The following is a 12,713-nucleotide window of genomic DNA, read 5'->3' as shown; positions in this document are numbered from 1 at the left end:
CTCTCCCTTTGCTCCGTGGGTCTTTTCTTGCCTGTCAGTCTTTGAGATAGGCCACATTTGCATTTTCAAAATAAACAGATGCCTTTCAAATACATGAGCTGGTGGTCTCGAGATCTCTGTGGGCCCGAAACTGTTCACCAGCCAGGGAGCAATGCTGGAAGAGAAAACAAACGGAAAAACACGCCTGGCACATGCGCACACGTTTCCTGTGCACAGAACATTATGCCGGCAATAAAGGGCCTTTGTGAGATGTGGGGTCGCAGGGAGAGAGCTAGCTGGGGATCTGGGCAAAAGTATCCTTTATCAGTTTCTTTTTTTGGCGGGGAGGGAAACCACTTTGAATGTCACCTTGGTGAGAAGTGGCATGCTTTATTGTGTTTTTATTATTGATTAGTGCTGATAATAGGCTCTTACCATAGGAAAACACACTCCTTTAAACACCAAAGAATTAAAAAAATGTACTTTTTTAATCAGAAAAATAATTGAGCACCTGTTAGTGTTCAGATACCTGGGGTATTCTAAGTAAAAACTAATAGTTGTATGTCATCCCATCACTAATCTGTTTTTTTTTCGAGTTTCTAGTGTTTATTTTTTTTAATTTTTATTGGAGTACAGTTGATTTACAATGTTGTGTTAGTTTCAGGTGTACAGCAAAGTGAATCGGTTATACATATACATATATCCACTCTTTTTTAGATTCTTTTCCCATATAGGTCATTCGACAGTATTGAGTAGAGTTCTCTGTGCTATACAGTAGGTCCTTATTAGTCATCTAACTAATCTATTATTTTTTAAATGAATTCTTAAGTTTCAGAAAGTGGATATAACTAGATTTTGTCAACTAAAATTGCATACCTTCCTCAGTAAATACTATCAAAACAAACAACCTGCAGGGAATTTAAAAAAATATCTACAGTGTCTCAGTCTTTTAAGTTTTTGAAAGCACAATTTAAAAAAAATTGCCCCTCTAATTCAAAATCTTTTTTTAAGCGAGAGCAAAGTGCTGGGCTCCCCATGTCACAGGGGAAAAGCCTCAAGTAGGTGACAGTGGAGCCCTAGAGTCTGGGAAGGAACTGCAAAGAGTGTTTCCAGGAGGAGCTGGCTTTTCCAGCCTCCCTTCCCGCCTGTCCCCCGCAGCCACCCCTGGAGCAGGAAGAACCCATTGGTTGATAGCACTTTTTCATCTGATTGCTTCAGTGCTGTGGAAATTGTCATTTTCTCTTTCTCTCTGTCCTCTGGTCAGCTTCCTACTTACTCCCCTCCTCGGTCCTCCAGGAGATAACAGCACTAAAATCTATGGCCGTTTGTCCCTCTGATGCCCTTTGGGGGGAGTGCTTTTTGGAGCGGCAGCCTCAGCCGTGCGGAGGCTGAGGGGGCCTCTTCCTTGAGCCTGTGAGCAGGCGTTTTAAACCAGCTGCAGCTGGAACCTCTGGGCAGCGCATCATGTGACTCCAGCCAATGAGAGTTGCTTTAAATGCAGCTTCCAGAGAGGAAAGCAAGCAGAGAATCCAGACAGGCTCTGCCCCTCCTCCAGGTTAACTTCTTATAGAAACCCGACCCCTACCTCACGTTGGAACCAAGTTTTTAGTGTTTAAAACTGCCTGAACTTTTCAATCTCTCTCAGGGTAAGGCCTCCTCCTGGTCTTTTCTAACTCTGAAAGGCTGGTTCCTTTAGCATTGTTGGTGGGTTGGCAATGACTAGGTGGTTACAATAATTTCCTAGAACGAGATTTCCAGAAATACCCCTAGGTGCGCAGGACAACTATATTTTAAATTCGGAAATTTCTTTCTTTCATTCACTTTTTCAACTACTGTTTAATTACCTCCTTTATGTTGGAGCTACTACCAAGATGAGCAATAGGATTTCATTTGGGGCCTCAAATTTTCCATCTTCAGTGCAGAGGGCTAAAAAGCATTCTCTCCCTCAAATGGATGCTGTTTGTATAATCAGGTCCTCTATATTATGTCAACGTTCAATGGAAGGGAGTTGTGTAAAACTCCAAAGAGTCAAAATCATTATAAAATATAGCTGAGGATATACACTGAGAATGGCCCATGCTTCTTGAAGGTGAAAATAATTAGGTAGGTATTTTTCAGTCTGTCGAATCTGTGCATAAGCAGGTTGTTGATCACAAGCCAAACAGTGGAGGAGAGTCAAGCGAATGTACCATCGAGAGAAAAGTCCACTTTGAACAGACAGAAGGAAAACAAGCTGCCCTTTGTCACTCCTTTATGCATCTCTATTTGTCATTCTACCTCTATTCCAGTGTTTCTTTACTCACTCCGTTTCTATCTCATAGAAAGATTCCTGGTCATCTTGCACAAAAAAATATAACCCTTCTTGGCAGGAGCAAGCTGCCTATCCTTTTCTGGTGTTTTAGGCCATTTCCACACAACAGTAAAGCAGCATCTAGGGGAAAGAATTAACTGGAGCATCTGAGCTTGAGGTGAACTGTCAACTCACACTAGCTCCACTGTCTTCTAAAGCTCTGCTTAACCAAAGGCAGGGTGCCCTTCAGGCTTACACAAGGGTCCTGCTGAGTCCACTTGCACTGTCTGGCTTTCTCTAACTCTCTGTAGATGAAGGTCTATGGCTGGTGTCTGACAACCACAGGCATAACGTTTTGGAGGGGAAAGTGTTTGGGGGGACAAGCATTGTGATTTACTTTGGGGAAATGTGCCTTGTCTGTGAGCAGGGTCAGGACATACAGAGAGCCCCGGAAGCATGGCTTCAAGAAAGTGGTTTATAGCGGAGAGGAGGCCTGGCCGTAGCTTCAAGGTTTCTGTTGAGAAATGGGATCTGCCAAACCTCAAGGGGCACAAGCAGTAGAATTCTTGCCATGAAATAACCTGTGATGCAAAGGCATGTCCTTTGCTATGGAATCAAAGTATTGCCTATGTTAGAATTAAACACCCAAAGGGCAGGGTACTATTCATCTAATGCACAGAGAAGAAGCTGCAAAGCCAAAGTGGGTTTGACGTCCACTTGTGCCCGATATCATACTGACATGGCATGGAAATGCTCAAGATGAAACTTTGGCGCAGCAGTTGGCACCCCAGGACTCAAGATTAAATTTCAGAGCAAGCCCATGGATAGAACCTCTTCAGTTTGGAATCGCTTCCTCCTTTATGGACCTCATGTAGAGCTCTAGAATCTGGCTGCAAAAAGGCAGTGCCCAAAATGGTATCCTTACCACCTCAACATTGAGTCAAGCAACAACTTTATGATCAGTAATAATTGATTAATAATGGTGTCAAAAACACACTCGAGTTGCCTTTATGTCTTTTCATGTTTTTTCACATAGAATCATAAAATGTGGTACCACGTTTTCTAACCCTTATTAGTTATTGGGCTCTATCCAAGTTACAGTAAAGAAACATTCAGGGGAAAAATTAACTGTGCTATGGCAAGAATTATCAGGCTTTTTTCCTCAAAAGACTCCGGTGTGTACAAAGGCAGATTTTGTTTCCCCCTAAATAGATGAAACAGAAGCACAGAGAGTCTACATAAGTTGTCTCCCCTTATGTGTTACGTGAGCCTAATGACCGATATCAGAGCCCTCTTCTGAGTCTTTACCCAATGCTCTTCCTACTAGAACGTGCTCTACTAGATGGTTTCCATCTTGGAGATGGCACATGGACATAGAGTACCAGTCAAAACTTTGGGGAGAGTTTTATATACCATCCTAAGCATGTGGACTTTGGAGTCAGAACTACTGACTTCAAATCCTGGCTATACCACCATTTGTCATATGGTTTGGGGGAAATTACTTAACTTCTGAGCCTTAGTTTCCTTAGCTATAAAGTGAGGCTCGTTAAGGTCTAATTCTCAGGACTGTTGTGAAGATGATAGCAGATGATATACACAAAGCATCCTGCATGGGACCCGGCATGTGGCAGATATCCAGTAAGTGTTAGTTTCCTCTCTGTTCCCCCTTCCTAAGTATGAACTTAACTTGAGAGGGAAAAAAATTGTCTGTGAAATACTCTTCTATGATTAGAATAATAATGTTATAACTTCAAAAAGATGAAACTATTTCTCTCACTTTTGGAGAAGAAAAAAATAGTACCTGTCAAATCTCAAATAGTTACAATGAAGCCTTTATAAAAGAGAGAATTTTCCAAATCTTAACTTATGTCTTGCTTATCTGACAGGGAAAAATTAAAATACAACAATAGCATGTGAAAGATTTCAGGTGGTTTTGTTTTTATCAAGAGCTACTCTCCATCACGCTGAGAGCTTGGTTCATTTGTGTGGATACATTTTTCAGTGACCTCAAAATTGTTCCGACTTAGGTGGTGTGCTCCTGACATCATATTTCCCACTCAGGGGTTTGAGGCCCTTCTGCAACTTGTTCTGTAAAATAACAAGTCTCCTCCTCACCTCCTTCCAGAAGTCAGAAATTCTAAAATCCAGGAGTTAAATATCACCCAGATTTGCTGGCGTGGAAAGCAAGTCGCCTTTCAGATGTCTGAAGAGTTGGAAGATGTTGGTGAGCCTGTCACATTTAACCCACAGTGACGGGTGATTGGCAACATAACAACTGAGCGACAGCCATTTGGCCAAGAGTTCAAACCCCAACATGAAGAGCCATTTCAGGATCACGGCTTGATTTGCTGTGGCCATGAAGTCTGAATCACCCAGCACAGAGGCAGAGGCAGAGGTGACAGCTGGTAGCCATTCTCATCAATAAAGTTGTGACGGGTGAGATGTACAAGCGACCAGAGCCTGCTAATTTCATAGACTTTGAGCCAAGTGCTTAGTGTCAAAACCAGCTATGGTCAGTGATGCAAACGATTGTGAAGGGTCCCTCGTCAACAGCAAGGCTTTCCTCACCAGACTCTCCTCCTCGTGGGTTAGAAGCAATTGCATCCTGCTGTCCAGGAACAATCCAGTTTGAGGATAAGGAGGACTTATCCTTTTATTTTTTAAAAATTATGGTGACTTTTTGCAAGTCAGATTTATTGAGGTATCATTTATACAGAGTAAAACTCAGTTTGATAAAATTGGGTGAACACATATAGTCAGGTAACCCCCTCCACAATCAAGAAAAGGAACGTTTCCAAAAGTTCTCTCATGCCCCTTCTGTCGTCCATCCCTTCCCCACCCCCAGCTTCTGGTGACCACTAATGGTTTTCCTGTCCCTGTAATTTTACATGTTCCAAAATGTCATATAAATGGAGTCATACAGTATGTAGATATTTGAGTCTGGCTTCTTTCACTTCTCATAATGCTTTTGAGAGTCATCAGTGTTGTTACATTTATCAGTAGTTTGTTCTTTTTCATTGCTGAGCTGAATTCTGGTCTGTGGATGTACCACAGTTGTGTCCATTTACCAGCTAAAGGACACTTGTTTCCAGTTCCTGCGATTATGAATAAAGCTACTATAAACTTGCAGAAATTTGTCTTTTTAAGAAAAATTTAGAGGAAAGTAAATAACTTTGTTTTATAAGAAGCCAGAATGATCCTAGAGGTAAGAGTTGTTTCCTTCTTGATTAACCAATAGAAATGCTTATTTTTATAACATCTTATACTTTTTGCATGGCAATTTACAATTCATAGATTCATGCAAAGGACTTCCACTAACCTTATTCCTGTAATTATCATAGTAACCCTGAGAGGTAGGTTAGGGGTTTTATCCCATTTTACAGACCGTGGCTAAGAAACCTCCCGCAATTCAGACTGCCTGACTCCCGATCTGCTGTCCTTCCCCCCAAACATTCTGAACATCCTGTCTATAAAGAACACTCTGCTGGATGCTTTGGGGGTGGTCACAAAAACAACATAAAAATGTTGGCTTTTTTTCCCTTCAGAAGAGAGGAAGACAGTCTGATGCTCCACATCATCAGGGAAATACAAATTAAAACATTGGTGAGATACCACTGTTTACCTGTTAGAATAGCCAAAATCTGGAACACCGACAGCACCAAATGCTGGTGAGAATGTGGAGCGATAGGAACTCTCACTCATTGCTGGTGGGAATGCAAAATGGTGCAGCCACTTTGGAAGAGAGTGTGGCGGTTTCTTATAAAACTAAACATGCTCTTACTGTATGATCCAGTAATCGTTCTTCTTGGTGTTTTCCCAAAGGAGTTGAAAACTTGTATCCACACAGAAACCTGAACAGATTCAGGCAGCTTTACTCTTAAGTGCCAAAACTTGGAAGCGACCAAGATGTCCTTCTGTAGGCGAATGGATAAACCATGGCACATCCATACAACGGGATAGTTTCCAGCACTGAAAAAAAGTGAGCTATCAAGCCACAAAAGATGAAGTAATCTTAAATGCATATTACTAAGTGAAAGAAGCCAACCTGAAAATGATACATACTGTATGATCCCAACCGTATGACATTCTGGAAAAGGCAAAACTATGGAGACAGTAAAAAGACCAGTAGTTGTCAGGGGGTGAGGAGCTGTGGGAAGGGATGAATAGGCGGAACACAGAGGATTTTTAGGGCAGTGAAAATACTCTGTGTGGTACCATAATGATGGACACATGTCATTATACTTTTGTCCAAACTCATAGAATGTACAGCACCAGGAGCGAGCTGTAATGTAAACTGTGCAATCTGGGTAATTATGGGAACTTATGATGTGTCAGTGTAGGTTCATCGATCGTAACAAATGTACACTTGATGGGGGATGTTGATGATGGGGAGACTGTGTATGTATGGGGACAGAGGGTTAGAGGAGATCTCTGTACTTTCCCCTCAATTTTGCTGTGAACCTAAAACTGCTCTAAAAATACACTTTTTAACAAGGGGGGACAGTCTCAGATGGAACCAAGACCAACACGCCTACCACAGGCTTGAGAGGAGTACTAAGATAGAGCCAACTAACACAGCCACAGGAGCAAATGATCTATGACGCTCCCCCCCAAGTCCTTTTTGGAAACAGGCAGAGCATAAATTATAAGAAATGAATCCAACCTGAGGCTGCTGGGAGTTGGGAGAGAAGAGAGAGGCAGTCCCTAGAAGCTGGAATGGAAAAGAAATTCCTCAGTGATGCTCCAGGATAGGCAAGAAACTGACCTCTAGGGTGAGGGAAAGCCTCCCTCCTTAGCCTCCAAGTTAGAGAAAGCAGTTCCCAGACAAGACTTTCTTTGAACTCTGTCAAAGTTTGACTGGAATAATAACTGGAATTAAGTAGTGAAGAATCAAAGTGGAAAGTGCTCTCATAGGCCTAAAATTACTAGACTTGTTTTGTGTGGTGGAAATGGAGGCCAGGGTTTCTGATGCAGCTGTAGTGGGGAAGAAAAAGTGTCAATGAGATTCTATTCTTTAAGAATTCGACTTTGTGCTGCTTTTGGTGGCATTTGCCTGTTGGACCTCCAACAAGTTGGCCTCTTTAAATTCTGATAAGATGGCTGCTGACCAGCCGTCACTCCAGCCAGAAACCACAGGGTCCTCGCGCCATTGGCCCGCAGTGGTGAGGAGGGGAAGGCGGGGCTTCTGTGCCTCATTTTATGCGCCCTCTCTGCCAGGTACAGTGGGCACCTTTGCCAGGTCCGTGGTGAAGGCAGGAAAGCTTACCCAGCCTAGATCACCGACCAGGAAACCTACCCAGTGTCCCTGCTGGAAATAATGCCTGAGTCTGTCCTCTCGGTGGGTCATCAAACACGAGGCCAGAGCCTCCTTCTGCAGCGGCTAATCTGTGGGACCCTTAAAGGCCCAGGCATGTGAATGAAATAGTCTGAATTTTATTTCCATTTGTAAATTAAAAAATAGGACAGTGGAGGTTAATCATTTTTAAATGTTTAAATAAATGGGCTGTACCCTGTAATATTTAGGAATTCAGACTTTAGGGCAAAACTGCTTAGGTTTGAACCCTGAGTCTGCCATTCTCTAGCTGTGTGTGACTTTCTTGGGAAAATCATTTAACCTCCCTGTGCCTCAGTTTCCTCAGCTGTAAAATGGGAATAATAGTGGTCTCTGTCTTTTACAGTTCCTATGAGGATTAAATGAGTTAATTTTTATAAAGGGCTTAGGACAATGGATGGAACATCATAATTCATACATTTGTGTTTGTTAAATGCAAATAATGGCCATTTCCCTAGCTCCTGTTCCTAGTTTTTCTCCCACCACCCCATCCCCGCCTTGCTAGCCAGTTCAAGCTGAATGCACATACCTGATCTTTTTCTCCTCTTTCTTCTAGTTAAACCCTTAACATCCATCAGCTCCCCCTTCTCATATTATTGTAGTTTCCTAGGGCTACAAATTACCACAAACTTTGTAGTTTAAAACAATGGAAATTTATTCTCTCACAGTTCAGGAGACTAGAAACCCAGAATCAAGGCGTCACTGAGATTGGTTTCCACTGGAGGCTCTGAGGGAGAAGCCTTTTCATAGCCCTCTCCTAGCTCCTTCTGGGTCCTAGCAATCCTCGGCATCCCTTGGCTTGTTAGGCCCATCACTTCACTCTCAGCTTCTGTTGTCACATGCATTCTCCCCGTGTCTTTCTGTGTCTTCACGTGTCCTTCTTATAAGGATACTAATCGCTGGATTTAAGACCCACCTTAATCCAGTAGGGCCTCGTTTTAAACTAATTACATCTGCACAGACCCTATTTCCAAGTAAGGTCACACATGCTGAGGTTCCAGGTAGATATCTCTTTTTATTCTCACTCTCTGTGTCAGAATGCAAGCTCCATGAGGGTAGGGACTGTGTGTGCCTCCTTAAGTATAGTCTGAGTTAGCCGGCATTAGTTAACACGGGAATGTTTACTGGGCCTCCTTAAAGGAATGGAGAGACATGGCTGGGTGGGAGAGCAATGCTTGAAGCAGGAGAGCCATCCAGAAAGAGAGAGAGAGACGGCATGAAAAAAACCACATCTGAGGAAATAAAAAAGGAGAAAGATCAGAGATCCCAAATATTCTAATATGGCATATCTAGAAGCACTGTCAGCAGAACTGGAAACAGCCAGAGTTAGGAGGAGGTGCAGACAAGAGAGAAAACAGGGTCTAGATCACAGGCCAGGGAGAAAGGAGACGGGACAGAGTTAGGTTGATGCCTAAGGGAAGAGCCCGAAGACGGTCTCCTCTGTGGAGAGGAGGCCCCGCTGGCAGGATGGTTTCTTCTAAAGCCAAGGGATCCAGCTGGAAAGGACCTGGTCTCTCCAGATACTTGAGGTGGTCTGAGATGTTGGGACATCTTCAACCCATTGTGACCTTGAGGGTCGTGGAGCATGGAAGAAGACATGGGACAGCCGGGAACATCCCTTTAGCACCTTTACACCCAAGCCATCAGCTGTCTTGGTAGAGAAGTATTTAGGTGTTCATCAACGCGAAGTAAGCTAAACTGGATGATGAAAAGCTGCAGTGGTGACATTCCTCGACTAAGAATTGTGTGTAGCCTGTTTTTTCCATGGCAGAGTAATTGACCATTGACCCACAAAGGTCAGTGAACAGGACTGCATGACAAAAGAGGCCTGCCCTAGAGCAGATGTTTGGAGAGAAGTAGGAGACCTGTCTCTCTTTTTACTCTCAGGTGGAAACTGAAAGGCAACAGGAAAGCCATCCAGTTGTCAAACCAGAAGCCCTGGCCTAGTACACGCATGACCTCTATTTGTCTCCCAGCTCCCTATTTGACTAATGCAATCAGTGAGACAGAGAGGTTACCCAACCTACCCAATGTCTCCAAGCTAGTAGGGAGTCCAGCCAAGACAGTTACTAATTCTTCTGTTCCCTATAGTTGTGCCCTTTCACAACCACACTGTATTAAATCTTCAAAGTAACACTAAACCCATGGGTGAGATTCATCACCTCAGAGCCTCAAACCATAAGAAAAGTGTGGGTTTCCCTAGCCACACTGTATCTCCCACTTTGGTAATTCGTCTAGGTGTAGGGCATAACCTAGAGAAGATTCTGTTTTGTTTCATTCCACAGGGAGCCCTTCAGACCAAAGCTGTGATCTACACCCCACCGTTGCAGGGGGCACCAGGGGAACTGCCCAGGTTCAAGACTGCAGTGAGCCCGGCGACCACAAAGGTGAGGTCCTTAGAGGTTTGGGATGGGTGTCCTGTATTTGTGGACACTCCAGAGAAGATTCCAGAGCTGGAAATGATCACCTGATATGGACTCTGTCGGGCATTCTTTTTTTCCTACAGGTGACAGCAGATTAAATTCAGGGGCAGCCTTGCAGGGGACTCTGCAAGGTGATTTCACAGAAGGGGAGAGAGTAGACAGAGATAAGCTCAAGCCCTCCCTCCACAGCTGTCCTGGGTGCCCAGTTACCTGTTCACTGGGGAAACTGGTCTAGTTGCAGCTCTCCGTACCAGCTGTCTCCCTTCCACCCATCCTCTTAGAGCAGACGCTGACATGTTTCTCTCTGATTTACCTTAAGACCTTCTGAAAGTTTAGCTTCTCAGGAAGGTCTTTCTATGGTCCTGACACTGGAACATATTGAGAACATTCATGGAGGGAAGGAACACTGTGGACAAGAAGTTAAAACTTGGCTATCTGGTCTAAGCCTTCCCTTAATTATCGTCATTGTAAAATGAGAGAATTGGACTAAATCAGTGGTTTTCAAACATTTAAAAAATATTAGAATCCTCCCATTTTTCAGTTTGAAGTTCTCTGGACTTCCGCTTGAAGAAGAAGCTACGATTTTTAAAAATATAACCTTTAACGCTAATGCTAGCATTGTATGGAAAGAGAAGCTGAGTTGCCCTGGATTTCACGGTAGAGTTTGTAGTTAGTTTCTCCACCAGGCCCAGTAACGAGGCTCTGGGCACTTCCAGCTCCTTTGGAATCTGCTGCCCAGCCTAGGTTTCAAGAAAATACACACTGGAGCTTTACCTGGGGGCAAGGAGGTTAGGATGTGGGAAAAAAAGGAAAGGGAGTGCCCCAGGAGCAGCAGTGTTTCTTGGACTTGAGGAGTCATGGAGGTGGAGACGGTGAGACACTTTTCATTTTCATAAAAGGATGTCTAGCTGTTACAGACCTGCAGTCTAGACCCTTTCTCCCTAGCAGAATTCAGAAATAGGAGTCTTCCTGTTGCAGTCAGCACGCAGGTATGTTTTGTTTGGCCAGACACAGAGTTTTTGTTTTGTTTTTTTACAAAAACATTGAACCCGAATGTCTTCAGATGGGGTGTACGTCCTCTGGCTCACCACAAACCCCACTACTCCCCATCCTCTGCCTGACACTACACATGTTCGTGTTACCTGAGTGACCCCAAAGGCATTTTGAGTTTGCAACACCTGCTATGTTGTTTTCTTTCTTTTTTTTTTTTCCTCCTGATGGTCAAATGCTTTTTCATCTTATTTCAAAATGGTCCAGTGGAGAATTGGCTCAATTTTCCTGGGAAATATGAATGGCTCTAGAGTTCAGCCTGATTTTGGAAGGATTCAACTCCTCCAGAGAAGTCCCTCCCAGTATTTCTTTATTCCACTTAACCAGAATACTTAAGGATGCTTCCCTGAAGACAGGAGCCCCATGTCTGGAGGAGCCTCTGTGGTCACACCTGCACATACCTCATGTCTGATATTTTGTGAACTATTGAAGTTCATCATTTAGTTTTCTCAGCCATGTCATTGGTCTAATTCCTTTAACCTGATCTACTCACTTAGAATGAATCACCCTATTTTACTCTACTGTTTTTCTCCATAGCTCCATTTCTCCAGTCTCCTTGTTTAACAATTAATTTGCCAGAGAGATGCCAGGTGATTCCAACTGTCACCAGACATATTTAACAATATTTGACAATTTAGGATTTTGCTTTGAACTCAATGGTTTGACAACCTCCTTCTTATTTTTTATTCATTAAAAGAAAAACTTTTAAAATTGAGATATAATTGACCTACAACATTATGTTTGTGTCAGGTGTACAACATAATGATTACTTCCTTCTTATTTAAGTTTATCTCTTTACTCTGACCCAAATCCTTATCCCTGCTCTTCTGGCAGAGCTGGGAGATGGAGGGGCAGACTTCATCTAAGCTTTAATAAGAATATTCTGTAAGTTTCTGTTTGGTTTTTAAACTTCAAATAACTCTAAAAAATCAATATTTTGATGACTGAAGTACAAGTGAATAAGAAACAAGGAATGAGTCTTCCCTTTAATTACACGAATAGAAACTCTATGGGTTGTTACTGGAAACCCAGGCAAAGTAACTGAGGGCATTTTGCTAAGCCCCAAATAAAGGTGTTACTGCCTTCTCTCTTCCTGGTAGTGGAAAGGGCACCTTCCTAAGGAGAGCCCCAAACCAAGAGGGGTTGGTGGTCTTTCCTAGCTTTGCTTGTGCTGCTTCTCTGAATTGCTCCTTTTCATACTGAGGATCTCAAAATAGGTGCAGACAATAGCACCCTCAACTTCCCACATGGCAAGACCATCTAGGGTTTGATCAGTGAGTGGTAGCCCTTGGTGCTGCTGAACTGGGCCAGAGAACAAGGTTAAAAATGAGTTGTGTCGATTTTCCTTCTTAATAAGGAAACAGATATTTGTGCCCCTGAAGTGGGCTTCTCTTTTTTTTTTTATGTCAGTTCTTGATTTTATGCTGCTTAGCACAGTATTACAAGTGAGCTTGGGCCAAACAATGTTTTAGAATCTCCGGGAGAGGAAACCTGCCTGGTCCTCTAACCAGAGGAGTTCATCTATCAAGAGAAGGTGGGGGGGGGGGGGCAGGGGTGGGGATCAGCTCATGAAATTCTAAAAGGCTGTTTTTCTTGATTTCTCCTTTTTTTTCCCCTTCTTTTAATATTGTTTTTTCAC

The 12,713-nt window shown here is 43.1% G+C and overlaps 1 protein-coding gene across 1 annotated transcript in view; it reads left to right on the top strand.

The window, feature by feature from the left end:
- The window catches only part of MYO3B (myosin IIIB), a 388,019-nt gene that overhangs the window by 269,797 nt on the left and 105,509 nt on the right, over positions 1–12,713 (top strand). The window contains exon 30 of the mRNA XM_060151181.1: positions 9,887–9,988. Within this exon, the coding sequence (XP_060007164.1) occupies positions 9,887–9,988 (102 nt within the window). The remainder of the gene's footprint in view (positions 1–9,886; positions 9,989–12,713) is intronic.

Source organism: Lagenorhynchus albirostris, chromosome 6 (assembly GCF_949774975.1).
Source record: "Lagenorhynchus albirostris chromosome 6, mLagAlb1.1, whole genome shotgun sequence".
Lineage (NCBI taxonomy): Eukaryota > Metazoa > Chordata > Mammalia > Artiodactyla > Delphinidae > Lagenorhynchus > Lagenorhynchus albirostris.
Note: the sequence above shows the minus strand (reverse complement) of the source record. Positions and strands in the feature narration are given on the sequence as shown.